The sequence below is a fragment of the Leuresthes tenuis genome, unplaced genomic scaffold (genome assembly GCF_036924035.1).
Source record: "Leuresthes tenuis unplaced genomic scaffold, fLeuTen1.0.hap1 SCAF_16, whole genome shotgun sequence".
NCBI lineage: Eukaryota > Metazoa > Chordata > Actinopteri > Atheriniformes > Atherinopsidae > Leuresthes > Leuresthes tenuis.
In genome coordinates this window covers 14,323,287-14,339,202 of record NW_027325370.1, presented here as the reverse complement: position 1 = coordinate 14,339,202, position 15,916 = coordinate 14,323,287, and the positions used below count along the sequence as shown (strand labels likewise).

The 15,916-nt window shown below is 40.7% G+C and overlaps 1 protein-coding gene across 2 annotated transcripts; it reads right to left on the bottom strand.

The window, feature by feature from the left end:
- Positions 1–261: 261 nt before the first annotated feature.
- On the bottom strand, positions 262–15,537 carry plekhm2 (pleckstrin homology domain containing, family M (with RUN domain) member 2). 2 transcript variants are annotated; one of them, XM_072366375.1, is made up of 20 exons: positions 14,997–15,537; positions 12,760–12,866; positions 12,216–12,325; positions 12,009–12,108; positions 11,780–11,867; positions 11,516–11,690; positions 10,728–10,787; positions 8,977–9,253; positions 8,128–8,895; positions 7,981–8,050; positions 7,340–7,430; positions 6,978–7,042; positions 6,630–6,718; positions 6,337–6,469; positions 5,632–5,822; positions 4,994–5,059; positions 4,700–4,859; positions 4,090–4,269; positions 3,356–3,472; positions 262–3,197 (listed from the first exon to the last, which is right to left on the bottom strand). In XM_072366375.1, the coding sequence occupies exons 1-20, from the start codon at positions 15,054–15,056 to the stop codon at positions 3,060–3,062; spliced, it is 3,045 nt and encodes a 1,014-aa protein (XP_072222476.1). In that variant the 5' UTR covers positions 15,057–15,537; the 3' UTR covers positions 262–3,059. The 2 variants fall into 2 exon arrangements, with proteins under 2 accessions (XP_072222476.1, XP_072222477.1); XM_072366376.1 differs by lacking the exon at positions 10,728–10,787.
- Positions 15,538–15,916: the final 379 nt, after the last annotated feature.

Here is a 15,916-nt window from a genome sequence, read left to right as displayed (position 1 = left end):
ATAAAAACCAGTTTGGCATGCTATACATGAGCTATTTTACAGTTCCATATACAATGAGAGTTAATTGTTTTGTTGCACTGTGGAAAAACAGTTTACCTGAGCTGCTCTCTTACCTGTGAACACCCAGTCCTTAATGAAATGTGACTCAACAACATGTTTCCACCACATACGTTTCACTAGTTTGACCAAGAACAGAAAAGCAGTTTTTAAAAGGCAAAAATATGCAGGTACTTCAAGCACATAATCTGCTACCACAGCAGCCAAAGTTTCATTTAGGTTTATTTGGTTATGCAGTCCATTTTACAAAGGTTCATTTTTTACATTCATTCCATTACGAACAGTAGAAAACCTTCTGGACATGCATGTCTTCATGTGGGAATTCAAAGACCGTTAAGGTTGATTAGTGCTTTATTTACATTTTAATAAAACTACTAAACATGTTACAAATATTACATGCAGAACATATGTATGAACAAAATCAGAAAGCATTTTTTTTCACACCAAAAAGATGGCATCCATCATTGGCCAGCAATGTCCCACATTTATATCACTGCTCATAAAGACCAACTTTGACTTCCTCTTTATGTACATTTCATAGGACACAATTCTGAGCACAGCACACTTTAATTGATAATCCAACGAACAGTTCAAGTATGTCCAACATACTGTCCCAAGTCAACAGGTCCTTCAGGAATTCAGTGGGTGAGAGGATTTTATCTGCACAACCTACTTTGGAACCCAGTGAATTATTAAAGGACAGCTTACGTAAAACCTTTTCCAACTGTCTCCATCACTCTGCCGCCCTCTCTGAGTGCGCAAAATAATGTCAGATAATAATAATGTCTGCATTGAGCGTTGCAACAACCAAAAAATAACAAAAAAGGGATTTAAAAAATACTGCACTGAACAAAACAAATGCAAACACACACACGGTGAGTCTTAAGGTTTTGGAACCTTTTTCACCTGAGATTAGAGTTTTTTGTAAAAGAGCAACAGATGTGTGAGACCAAGTGGCACTTTGAAAGGCTTAAAGCACCGATTAATGCTAAAATGAGAACAACGCAGTGTCATTATTTGCACAGACATACATATGTATGTATATGGCTGGGTGGCATTTTGATACAGTGCATATTCAACAATTGAGTTTTTGGTTAAAAAAAAAACAAAAACGACAGAACAAAAATCACTTATACTATACCGTATTTGGCCTAAAAAGCAGCATCTGGTGGGAACTCTTCAAAGTCTATGCTGGAAACACCAAATGTTCATATGCAGCCCTTCATACAGTACATGCACAGGCATTTCACTCCAAGGGATCCAGAGCCACAACAAAGACTTCTGATTGTTTGAGCGTTGAAATGCAGTCAGCCAAATTTTAGCGTAAGGCATCAATTAAAAATTAAATACAATGCTTCGTTTAGTTGAAGCAAGCTGGCTAATTCATCCATTTCAGCGGAAAAAGGCCACATTTTTCATTGCAAAAGAAACTTCTTACTTTTAATGACCACCGATACACACTGCCACAACAGGCAGCTGTACTCTGTTCAAGGTTAATATCATTAACAGCCTGTTGCACATGCATTACCGTCTACTGTCAATCACTAAGGGGACTAAAAAGATGCTTAAATTTAGGGCATTGCCATTCTCATTCCATTCAAAGCTTTAATACTGGATGATACAACAAGCTTTTGGCCTTAGGTTGAGGGAGTAGTGAATTTATGAACTTGAGAGACAGTCCTACACAGCTCAGTGATTACCAGTGCAGAAAGTAATGTTGCACTACTGTGTTTAACAATGCCAACAACCACTGACGGAACAGGAAAATGAGAAGCCGAGACAACATGCAGGTCGGTGTGTAAAAGAAATCTTCACAAATTCCTCAGTATTTACTTTGACAATTTCCCACGCTTTAGGGGAAGCAAACATCTGCTTTTGTAGACACACAAGTCTACACCAAGTCAATAACAACACCAAATAATCTGGCAACAACTGTTCCCACTACTCCGAGGAGAAAATAAGAAGTTGTAAAGCCACAACTAGTACCAATAAAAAAGACAATTAACAGCACAAAAAAAAACTAAAATGTGCAAGTCTGCATGGAAACCTCCATTTGAATCTACAAAGTGGAGAAAAGGCAGGTCTGTGTCACTTCCTGATATATTCTTTCTATCACCGTGACAACAGTAAAACTGAGAAAGCAAGGTTTCAGACTGACATTACAGTGTAAGCATGTTATCTGCAGTGCTTGTGTAAAACATTCCGACAAACTTCAAATTCTCATTCTCACAAGCGACCGTACAAGGTGTATGTGAGAATAATTCAGCTCAGAGGTATGCGCCCTTCGAAAAAAACTAATCTGAATGTCAGACACATACACAACTGTCAGTGATTATACACCGACGCTGTACAACGTTGTACTTCTCCAATACACTTGCACCACTTATACCACACCACCAGTAGTCAGCAAAAAGTGACTTGCATCTTCACACAGCTGTGTGTGTGTGCGTGTGTGTGTGTGTGTTGTACCAGCAGCAAGTTAAGTGATTTTTCTTTTTTTCTTTGTGGTCAAGGTAAGGAGTGTGAACTTTTCTCCATTTACACAATAAGAAGCGTTAGAATTGATTGAAATCCATCACTCTCGCTGTGTGACAAAGCTCTTTGTTATTGATTCTTGTCTTGCTCCCCACCACTCAGCTTCTTCAGTGTACTAAATGATGTAGTTCCAACATTTTCAGTCGTGTCTATAACTCATATATAGTCAGTGGTTAGTCATTTGACAACCTCAAAGGTTTAGCATATTTGCTCAACATGTTTCAGAAGAATCTCTATGAAACCATGTTCTGATTAAATAAACTGTCCCTCTGCTGGAGGACGTTTTCTTTTCCACATGTATTGTAACTTCAGCAGATTTCTCTGATATAAGCATTTCTGAATCTCCGGTTCATTACATCTCACATCTGATTAGTTATTTAACCAACCGGAAACCCAAAATTCTTCCTGACGCTTTATACTGGAACTATGTCTGACAGTTTAGCCATCGCTGTATGGGTGTGCGTCTGTCAGCACCAAGGTTCCCGCTGAGCTCTGCCTCGAGCCAGACTGTCTGCTCTCTGCCAGGCACTCTTCATCAGCTCGAGGGCCTCACCACAGCGCTTCTGCACCAATGGATCAGACACTTCTCTGTGGGGAAGGTCAACCTGTGTGAAGAGATGACATACATTGGGGTTTAACCAGCAGTTGTTGGACTTCAGATCTCCTATGCTGTTATTCTGGTGAAGTAAACATTACTATTGTTCAAACAGTACTGCATTGTCCCTCAACCCATTGTAAATGACAGTTTAGCTTATCTTCTGACCTGGAAAATGGCTTTCCATGCACTGTCCAACGCTTGCAGAAGTCGATCTCTCTCTTTACACCCACTGAAGTACAAGACCCAAGGAGGGAGGAACTGGGTCCGATCTACTGTAAACTCCTACCAGCACAAACAGATGTGTAAAGAAAGATCAGGTCCAGTCTCAAGGCTTACATTAAGAGGTCAGAACACACAAATTATTGTGTTATTATTAATAACATGTCTTAAGTACAAAACACATTTAAATCCCTGCGTTGAATGACACTGAAAGCAAAGCAAGTTTACCAGTTTGCTTGGCATACACCTAACTGTAGTGTGCTGCATGCCAGTGTTGTAGAAGAAGGCAAGAGAACATGTCTGGTTGGAAATGCAGAATTTAAATTTCATGGAGCTTAGCTGTTACTTTTTCTTATATACTTTGCTAAGTCTTAGCTCATATTAGCACATATCCACAAACATTGCTTTAGTTCATAACCTTTAGCTAATACTTACTGTCAGTTGTCCTTATTATAATGATGGATGTTGCTGGCTGCAGATTATATCAACTGCCACTGATTAACTTTAATTTTTTGAGGAACTTAATGTCATGCAAACATTAACATAGAATCTAAAAGGTCAGTAGAAGGCAGCAGTTAACAACTCAGCTACTGTATATAAGTTTCTAAATTTTTGACGTTTTCTTAACTTTTATTTCTGTTTATTCTGAACAAAGAGGAGCAGAACAGGTGATCACTCACAATAACACAGTACTCTCTGTCAGGCTCCACGCTGACGGTTGTGACATCACAGATATCAACGCTTCCCAGTGAACGGAAAAAGCTCGTCTGACAGTCCTGATGGCAAGTAAGCAGCTTGTTGTCTGTCATCACCAGACAACATGGGATACAGGGGGTGGGGGTGACACCTTGAGGAATGACCTGGAGGTAAAGTTAGTATGGTTTCATTACAATTTGCCTTAATAAACAGGGCTTTCATCGATGCATTTTGATACTACACATTACTTAAGAACTAAACCCCTGATCTGTCTTGTATACAATGAAAAGCAACTAATGCACTGTTCAGGAGGGAAACATTCTGTATGGCCATCACAAAGCATGCCCACAGAATTTCTGTAAAAGATCTTTCAATAATTTCTGAATGTAAGCTTGAAGGGAAGATAATCCCATTTGAGGAGCTTCTTGGTTACACTTGCATTACATTTAACATTAGGAAAACCTTCTTTGCATTAACTGAACAAGATGTACGATAGCCATTATCATACCCCCGTTTCTATGACAATCTAAAGTCTAAAATGAAATGCTAAATTAAAATGACAGTGTTTGTACTTTGCCTAGTCTCTCTCCTTACCCCTTTGGAGACAGACTGGCAGAGAAGCTGCATCCACTCAGCCATTTCCTGCTCATTGTTGGCACTGAGCACCAGTGGGGGGCGCTCTGTCAGGATGACTTGGAAGGCATGTGGACGCTCTGTGCCGTTTGAGCGACGGCAGCCTCCACAGTGCTCGCCTCTGTTAAGAAATGAGGGGGCACATAAAGGTTCAAAATAATTACAGCGAACATCAGTTTCTTTGCCACATGTTTTCAAGCCGTCTATGCCTCAAAATGTTCCAGCCATCTTCAGTTTCAGCTGACTGAGGCTTACCCCATGGTGACGGACAGCAGAGGTGTCACATCTGTTCTTTCTGCATACAGGTACAGAATCCCATTACTGTAGGAAAAGAGAACAAACATTTAAGTTAATTGAATCAGAAAACCCATCACATACACACATTATGTAGGCTGAAAATTTCAATAATACATATTATATTATATATGTATCATACAATATCTGTATGATGCTATTATAATAACAACTGTTTTTGTTACTCGTCTGTATGGTCAAGAAAAAAAAAATCTGTGACCATGTGCTTTACATCATATATAAAGCACCTCTGGACAGACTGGCTTTTCTCTGTCCACAAAACAGAACCCAAGCTTTCAGCATGTCCTGTAATAACAGAAGGTAAAAGGGCTGAAAAGCCAAAGAAAATATCCCTTCCAGTATTTGACACATTCTACTAACATTTAGTAAGGAAGGAAGAGAATGTTGGGTATAATAGTTAATGTGATCTACTCTTAGGGCACTCAATGCTTAAATGTAATACAGTATCATAATGACAGTGACATGAATGCTTATCAGCGTCTTTGTGAAGGAAAGAAACTTTCAAACCTTAAGTAAGTTAAGAGGAACATGCTATTATCAGCTGAGATGAGTAGTTGTAGTGTCTGAGCTGCACATACCTGAGAACAAGGTAGCAGCTCTTCCACAGTTCTTTACCCAGGTATGTGGTTCCAGACCTATACTGCAGAATCCCTTCCTTTGTGCTGAAAGGTGCCCCAGGAGTTGGTGTGCCGCCTTGGGGAGACAAAGCAATGTCCATAGGATCCTCCCAGTGAATCAGTGAATAGAGTTGAATGCACACCTCAGATACCTGTGGAGACAGGGAACTGACATTTGATTGTGAAAGGGAAGCAAACGGGAGGCTCTCAGTTCTCATTAGAGTTAATGCAAAGCGACACCACCCAAGCACGCTTACAGATTTCCAGACGGTGTTCGTCCTACCATGCCTGTTTTCCATGATTTTATTATACAATATTATAATTTGGAAGGTTTAGATATTAAAATCTTTATTGATAGAGTCTAAGGAGGCCTTAAAGTTGGCACTGTATCGCCATGCAGATTACATTTTCTGTGGCAGTTTTACTCAAGTTAAATCTTAAGTACACAAAAATCAAATGCTTTGCAGTGGTGTTACAGGAGGGCACACGTTTATCGGGTTTCCAAATCAGCTGTGTTAAAGATTTCAAACAAAAACTATATTTAGGATATTAAGTACTATCAAGGGCTGGAATAGTATGAACAGATGATGACATAGAGCCCTGACTGAGTGTCGATGTCATTAATAGACCAGACCTATGACCTATGATTACTGTACATTACTGTACCTCACAATGAGACTCCTGGGAGACAAACTTAGTGAGAGCCAGCTTTTCCATTGTTGCATCTGTCAGAACTGAGGGATAGGGAGGCTCACGACAACCTTGAACCATGGCTGACTTGAGGACAGACAGGAACCAACTAAAAATAAGGGAGAAAATGGAGGTCAGGGGAGAGACAATCATCCATTTAGCACTCGTCAGACCAATGCATACCATTTGATTTCGAACATTCAATACAAACTTGAGCAGATGGATCCAGTGTTAAGAAAAATGAGACACAGATATGAAGTTACACTCACAAAGTCAGAGAAGTATCAGCTGTGTCCAACAGGAATTTCCTTCGTCTGTTTGTACAAACCAGCGTCACTGTTTGCTGGTCAAGTCCAACCTATTGGAAAATAATTGTATCACTACCTTAACACAGCACCGCATCATCCCAGCTAGCACATCCGAGTAAATACTGCATGATCCTGACCTATAATGTAACTAATGGTACATTAATCACACTGTGGACTGTGTAGATGGACAAAAACATATTACTCTAAAGCTCAAATAGTTTCAAGTTTTTTTCCAACTTCAAGAATCTTTAACAAATGGACTTGAAACAAACAAAAAAGAGCCAAACTTTTGTGGTTCAGGAAACTTACAGAAAGATAGTCCAGCTCATTATAAGAAACAGCATCTTCTACAGTATATGGCTTTTCTGCTGCACCTATGGATGAATACAAAATTACAACAAAGACAAGCAATTGGTCACGTTCATCTATCTTCCTCTACACAGATCTTATATGACATTACAAACTTCTGATAACAGAAACGAGTATGTGCAGGAATCTTTCAACATACAAACTCAGGTTTACAAAACAGGAAGCCCCTGTTTCATCTTTGCAAAAATCTATTGCAACATCTAAAACCAATATTATCGTGTCCCGAATCAATTATAGTAATTAGGAGTGTACTGTGCATTTGTTATTACCAGACAAAGCCATATTGGATGTTGGCCACTTACCTTTTCTTAGTAAGTAGATGTAACAGTCAGTGAGCAGCAGATAAAGTGGCTGCAGGTCCCCCTCCATGTGACCTGTACTCATCCTCACCATCTGAAAACACAGATAAAATGGATCAAGTTTCCAAAAACCTTTCTGCAGGTGATCAGATCTTCACTTGTTGCGAGTTTGGTAATTCGACAGCACACTTTAACATAGTGCGAAATACGAAGATTTATTTTGGGAAGATCCGCTCCACAAGGAGCTGCTTGTTGTTCATGCATTGTGATCGTTTTAAAGAACAATTCAAAAGCTAATCTTAACATGTGACCAATGCAGGATTGTTTTGCACAGCTGGGTGTGCAGTCATTAACAGATTTAGTTCTACAACTTAAGAAAAAGCTGTATAAGAATAAAAGGCCATTGACAAACTGAGCCTTGCAACATTTCCACTGAGCAACCGGCTGTAAACCACTTCTCCAATGTCAAAATGAGCACGAGTTTGACAATACCAAAACCGCCACCCGCACATTAAAAGGTCATAATTTAGTAGTGCTTCATTTCTTCATGCCATTTCATTTCTGATGCTAAACTTCATCCATCAAATAAAAAAACACTTTCTCTAAACATTTCAAAATGAATGAAGATAACTCTCTGTCTTCACCTTAAAGAGCTGCTCCTCATTCTCTCTGAACACATGAATCATTAGAAGAAGCAAGTGATTGTTGTCCACCCTGAAACATGAATGAAGAACATTAGACACACATTGGACAACATTATAACAACAACTCGTTTTGTTTTAACTCCTCACTTAAACTCTGCGGGATGAGAACTTTCAGAGGGACTATGCTTCTCGTCTTGTGGTTGTGCGTTTTTGTGCGTTTCCCCTTCTTGTAGATTATCTCCGTCCTTCATGTTGGGCTTCTGTCCTGCTGGTGCTTCTGTCTCTCCTTCATCTTTAGGGCTACCTGAAATAGTCTGTGGCTGGCTCGGCTCTGTAGAGTCATTGTGGCCACCACTCGACTCAGCAGAGCCTGGACTGCTGGGGGTAAAGCAGCATAAGTCTGCGGAAACAGGAGAGACCTGCGTGAGGTTGGAACTTTTGGCCAGAGTGAGGCCAGACACCTCTCCTGGAGCTGGGTCAGGTGGCTTGCCCCCTGAGTCCGCTCGAAAGGGCTGCTGTGTGGGAGGCTCAGAGGTCCGGTCACAGCCTTCATTGTTTTTTTCTTCATCCACCTCTGGGTGCTCCCAACTCCCATTGAGCCGGGCCATGACGTCACGAAGGGGTTGGCCAACACTATCCATGGAGGTGTCCGTCATCTCTGGGAGTCGTAAGAGGCCTTCTACCCCTTCCTCGCCCCCTTCCTCCCCAACCACTGATCCGGACTTGCTTCTGCCAAGCTCTCTTTCACTATCCATCTGCACCACAGTGCAATTCATTAAATCTATATCATCTGAAGTGAGGGTACTGTAGTCACTCTCCATGTGCTCCGAGGAGAGAGAGTTATGGATGCTGCTGCTGGAATCTGTGGATCCCTTCCCACGTCTCTTCTTGGCTGGTTTTCTTCGTTTGGCCATCCTGGAATAACGGAGAAGTTAGTTTTGCCTCTAAGCTCCGACAGAATGTAATCCTTCAATCCCGAAGCTTTAGCTACTGTACCTGATGACCTCAAGCTCATTGCTGTAGAGCTCGGTCTCATCTCCGATGGTGGTGGAATTGTGGCGGCTGGCCATATGAACCGGTGTGACGTCTGTTGAGGTATTTGTGTCCGAGTCTTCGTTGAAGGGGTTGTGCCTGAATGTTGGGCTGTGTGGAGAAAGGTGAGCTGCTACCTTTCCTTTCACTGGGCCACATTGTACAACCGTGTCACTGATGACCGTCTGGGGATCAGAGCCACTGGATCGTGGGCAGCTGGCCTGATCAGTCAAGTCACCCTCTACCATGAAAAGCCACACAAAGACACTGAGTTAAGGCAAAAACCGCACTTAACCAACTTCTATAGAGAAAAAAAAAATACACAGAATTCTTCTGCACGCTTTTTGTTACGTTGACTGGCAAACAGAACATGTGCTTCCAATTTCAAGAACAATTTCAAGGAGAGTTGTTTCCAATCATAAATTATATATAGTATTATATTATAGTATCGTCCAACCAAACAAGCGCACAAAAAACACTGTGTATTCTTTCATTGGCATAGCACAGTCAATGTTAGGGATTGCAGTATTCTTTGAAGATTTTTGGCAGTGTCGATAAGGCACAAAACACAAAGAGTAAGACATCAGACAGGTACACAGGCAGCAATTTGTTTTCCTCGCAGAGACACAGGCCTAGGTCAAGCATTCCTACCATAGCCTCCAGAGCTGATGAACCAACAAGTATCTAAATAATGAAAATCCGTGATCACTCATATTCCTCAAGAGTAACTTTAAACTAGAATCACTAAAATTGAATGTTGTGATCCATGACAATTTTCTCTGTTTAGACCATGACATCAGTTGGGAACTATGGCAAAACTGATTTGGACACTCGTGATCACGTATGCACAAGATAGTTAAGCTGAACCTAGGCCAGTGCAACACATCACACAGGAAGAGGAGACTGCACAACACTGCTACGCAGACAGATACACAGTACAAAGAAGACTAGAGTTGACGAGGTGAGTACCAGCTGCTTCAGGCATTTATATGGCTGTGGTAAATAATAAGGCAGAGTCAGCATAAGGATCGTTCCCCAGAAAAGTAACACATGCAGAATATAACAGACAACCCACCCAATGAAGAATTCCCAGATGAACCAAACTCACCACTCAGCTTAATGTGTATGACCATATCTTTTTATAATTACTCTTTTGCTGGTACATTCGATAAAAATAAAAACTATCATTTACGTACACTAACAAGTTGGGCAACTAAAACACCAAAGAATGGGATTAACAACTGTTTCTCTTCAAATTAGTCCTCATGCCTCAGAATTGTTCTCAAAGGAGGGTTGCTTCTCATAAACTTGGTTTCATTATTAATCAAACAAATGGATTCCTAGATGATGTTCATCTAAAAGAATGACAGAGAAATCAGTCAAATGCAACTTAAGTTATTCTATATCACTGCTGATGTTAACAAAGCACATCAAATGTTTTTACTAAAAATCATAAGCAACTAAACTTAGAACCAAACCCAAATCTTCTAAACTGAATTCATTCTCAAACATCAAGCCCCTTTTATCCATGTCCCTTTCATCAAGATTATTTTTATCTTCAGATACAGTTTTTTGCATCAGTTAGCTGTTTCACAGTCTAAAGTACCCAGCATGCATTAAGCACAAACTGTGGGATGGTCATGCTAGATGTGAGGGAGGGAGGGAGAGAACATGGGATGGAAAGGCAGGAGGGGGAGGGTTGACCAATGTCCCACCTTCCCAGTCTGCACTTGGCAATGACTGCAACACGGGGAAGATGTCACCAAAATCATAATCTAAAAAAAGGAGGGACAACATTCAACATTAGAGAGAGGTGGAGCGGAGACAGGAGAGAGGACATTGAGTCAATGGCACACAAACAGTAAAACAACATGATATATGGAATAGGCAGTAACAATGAGAGAAATCAATGCGGGAGAATAGAAAAGTGGGAACTAAAACAGGGGAACTGGCTCAATAATCTGTGGGGAGTGATGGGGAAAGCACTGCCTGAGTGCTGCAATCACTCCAGTGACTGCACTCTGCAATCATCTGTCTCTGCGTGCCAAGTGATCCATTTGATAAAAATGCTTTTTAGTATGTGTCCCACAGTGTGAGTCACAAGACTTTACAAGAATCAAACTAACTACTTCACCGTGCCATTAGCTTGACATCAGTGTACGAATTTCTGGCAAAACATATGTCATGTTACATTCCAGCGGGCCCTGGTCACACCATGAACCCAAAAATAACAACTGTCATTCCCCTAATGAAAAATGCCAGATTACAGCGAGGTCAAGACACAGTAGCACATCAAATATAAAAATTTGATGGGGCTACTTTAATGGGAAAAGCAGAGATTGGGCTACAATAACTAAGACTAAAACATCCCTTAAGGTCCAGATGACAGTGAAAGCAGTGAGTCTGTGCCTCATTTTTAAATTATATCGTTATAAAATGGAGACTGGAAATCATGGATTGAGTTATGGATTCAATGCTTAAGAGAACAACCAGTGTATCTTACCTTCACTGGAGGGAGCTATGGCACTGTCATCCCACTCCAAGTTGGTGGAGTTGAGGGAGGTGAACGAATGCAGGGACAGGCTGTCTGAACTGGGCAGCCTTTCCTCAAAGTCCAGCAGGTTCTGTGGTTTGTAGTATTCAGGCATGTAAGGGGCCACATCTAGATAGGGCACATCCTGAACCAGCAGGACCCGACATGAAATGTTTTAGACATGCGGCAAACATTTAGGAGCTGATTTCTGTTGAGCTTATGATAACGTTTTACCAGCTCCAGATCAAAGCGAATGAACTCCAGGCCAGACACCAGCGTGAGAAAGAGCGTGAGGTGGTCATGACTGCACACCAGTGCGTTCCTACCAGTGAAGGATATCAGTTAAGTGCGAGTGACTGGAACTTACAAACAAAAATATGTGAACAGTGTTTGAAAACTGCCAAAGGAATATATCAGAATATGCTATTAAAATCCCAAGAATAATAACAAAAAGTGGACTTACTTGAAATAATACTTCTGCAACAGTCCTTGGTTCTCCTGAAAGAGGCGCAGATAGCTCTCTAATGAGCTCTCACTTAATGCCAGGTATAACCATGCACGGCCTACAAAGAACAGAGAGGAGCTCTTTCTTGCATATAGCCCACCAAGTAACACATTGTGCTTTACTTTGTGTAAAGTGTATTTGACTTTGCAAGAAAAGATGTCTCACTTCGACCAAGGTTTGTTGCTATGTGCTGAAGCTCATCTATCTGTCGAACAGCTTCTCTCCTGGTGAAGTGAAGGACCAGGACCCAGTAGCCTGAAGAGATGTCCTGTAGACTAAAATAATCACATGGATGAAGCCCGAACACATCAAAGGGGTGTCATAGTGTGATAGATTACATGAAATCAAATGTATACCCAAAGCCAATATTAACAGTAAAGCACAACTGTCAATGTGTGATCTGAAAAGAACCTTTTTATGATGTAACAAAAGAATGAGCTATTTCAAACCCCGACTCGTTCACATTTAAAAAGAAAAGATTGACAACAACTGCTATAAAGTATATGCATATATATATCTATATATGTAGATCAATAGTACATAGTTTTTTATAGATTGAGTAAATAAATGCAATAAAAAGAAAGCTTGTGCTAAGAACGTATGCAGGAAGACAACTTATGCTTGACAAATCTAGACAAAACAAACTGCCTGCAGTTTGACCTGTGTAACTTCCCTTATTCAGTGTGCAATTCTGTTACAAATTCCTTACCCATACAGCAGAGCATGGTCAAGATGTTCGCAGAGACGCTGAAGGACCCGGTCGTGATTGCGGATAGCTGGAGTTTCATCCTCACAAGCTGCAAAGTAACTCTGCAACTGCAGAGACACACAGTTGCTCAGTTTGTTTTGCAGCTCGATCACTCTCAGGGTAAATGAAAGCCTTTCAGTTGCCATTAAGAAAGGCTGTGCAATACATTGTCGAAAGGCTCACTAGCAATAATCCTTCTATCATGACTCTACAGCAAATTCAATTTAAATTAGATGAAAGTGAAGGTATGCTTGAAAAACTGCTTGCTGGCTTTACAGGTCTTTGCAGATGGTGATATCAATACTGAGTAGCAAAGTTCTAGGGCAATGCAGCAGGACAAAAATAGTAGAAACAACCAAGGAATTAAGTGCCGGGCAAAAGAATGTTCTCAATCGTCCGTAAAGGCAATGGCCTGCGCTAAATCCTGCAAGGTATGCATTTTAGGATTTAAAACAAAACTGAAGGCAGAGCTCATAAAACGGGCGCCGACTGAAACTGTCTGTGGCACAGACCTGACAGAACGTCACCAGGAAACACACAAAGTAGTTGATATGTGAGTATTTCTGGTCCTCACAAGTGGGGACAGTGAGTGCTATAAGGGCAACAATTTCTACATAGTTTGTTTTTGTATAAGAAATTGTCATTGTTGTAGTTATTATTTTATGACAAAGCCAATGTGCTGGTACAGAAAGCCAAACTCAGTGCATCTTAAAAAAGAAGATATTTAGATTACTCGAGATCCGCGTATATCCATATAACGGGAGAGAACAGGGCATTGACAATGCAGCCTCTAAATAAGGCTTTATCTGTCTTTATTTCACCAATACTTTAATGATGACGTCATCCCAGTAGACGAGTGTGTAGAAAGCCCTCTATAAGCCCCCCGATAGCAGCCAATAACAACAACACTGCAGCTATGAACTAACAGTGCAATAGTATGTGTTCATTCATTCATTCGTCTTAAAGTATTGGTGAAATAAAGACAGATAATGCCTTATTTAGAGGCTATATATCGTCTATGCCCCCATTCACTCCGTTATATGGATCTAGAGGAATTTAAATATCTTCTGAAGGACGCCGACTTTCACCAAACTGCTCTCGGCGAGTAGATGAACGTATTTCATGCCAGAAATAGGGTCTAGGTTTAAAAATACCGGAGTTCCCCTTTAATGTCAGCTAAAGTGTGCCATTGTTGCCATTTGTCCCAAACGGATCCTTTGAGCCCCTTTAAACTTAACCACAGACAGCATTGAAACTCCTAAGGAGTGAATAAAACTGAATGTAAGCTGGGAGGGGACTTTGAGATTGTGTCCCAAAGAGACATGATTTATATCCTGTGATCATTTCCACATGATCAAGTGATGTTTGCCTGAGGTAAACACTGTGCAGTTACTTTGAGTGCTTGAGGCACAAAAGTTCTTAAACACTTCAACAGTCTTCATGCTGTCGTTACATGAGGAGCAATAAGTAGGGTAACTGGTCAAGAAAAGTCTGGATAAAGGTGGTAAGACACAGGAATTGGCTGACTGCATTAAATGCACATCAAGAGCTTTCCGATGCAATCCCCAAATTATGGGGCAAGTGGATTGGAGTGGGGAAATAACCAAAAGAAGCGGATTAGTATGTCTTACAAAATGAAAACTAATGCACATGGTTTGAAAAGTGTATGTAAAAACATGCAGGGAAAGGAAGGGGAAGATGCAATGCTGTCTGTTAAGTTATTTAAAAGGAACTTTCACACAACACATACCATAGCTGGACACATAACCTTAAAATATAATTACCAAAGCAAAAAGTAGGAGGATAGATCTATCGGCTAACGTTTATGCTGCAGAGGTATGACTGCAGGTGTGTTTACAACACATGCCGCAGTGGGCGAACACAGGTTTAGCGCTATTGTTCACTGTGGGAAAAAGATCAAAGAAACACTAATAACTATCAATTAAAAGCTTGACTTATAAAACCTAAGATAACTGAGAAGTCATAGGGAGTCGCTGATAAGCTAATTTCTTATATTCGCAAGGGGCAAGGCCCTTCCATGACTGCGAGCTGGTTATGTCCTCCCGACTTCAAAGTTACCCTCTTTGGCAGACAGAAGATGACCTAACGTCATCTACAATGAGACAAGCATGTGAAAAATCCCTAGATAAAATTGTTTGACAATATTAAACTGTCTTGACCAACCCATTGGATCTTACCTTCTTTACGGACAGGGAGATGTTTTCCAATATCCGATCCTTCACTTTCAGTTGATCCATCACTGGTCTGTTGGCAGTTTACAGCAGCCTGTCAGCTGACTCTCCCAAAGCAATGCTCTTTTTTTGCTAACGCTAACTCCGCCCGCATTAGCTAGCTAACATACCTTCCACTACAATTGGCTTTCAAACTAATGGTACAACCTTGGATGTCTGTTGTGAAAACTGGATCTGACTGCACTGTTTGTTCACGACAACGTTGTTAATACGCAGCAAGCTGCATGTTACTTAAACCTCCGGTTAGCCAAATACATGTTTTTGCATTAGCTTAAGCCACTATACAATAAAGGCTAGATTGAGGTCAGCGATAAAGTTTTAGTTCCCAAATAAAGATAACATTTACAGCCATTTTGTTTACCATACTTTCATTACCCTGACTGCAAACCGTCGACTACTTTAGGTTACCTTTTTTGCGTATTTGAGGTTAATTGATCAACGGCTGCTGAGTTGCTACATCTGTCCAGGATTTCAACCAACACAACGGGTTACGTCACCGGACTAACCTCAAGACGGCTGGAACGGATTTCCAGTGAAAAGTCTTAAATTTGGGTGTTTTGCACGGAACTTTGAACAAATACCTAATACAACATAATTAAAATGAAGCATTTTCCGGAAGTAATTTTTAACTGATACATTCGGCGTTAGATGCAAAGCTCCGTTTCCCCTTAATAATTCAGATTTTCGGGTTTTTTTCCTCCATTTAATTCACATCGTCCTCCCAGAGTTAAGCAGAGGTGTTTATAGAAAGCAAACATGGAATGTGCCGTTCTTTTCCCCTTTTCCAAGCAGATTTTGTTTTAAGTAAGTATATTTTTCAGCTTTACTTCGGTGTAAATAATCTTCCACGTGGAATATCCAGGACA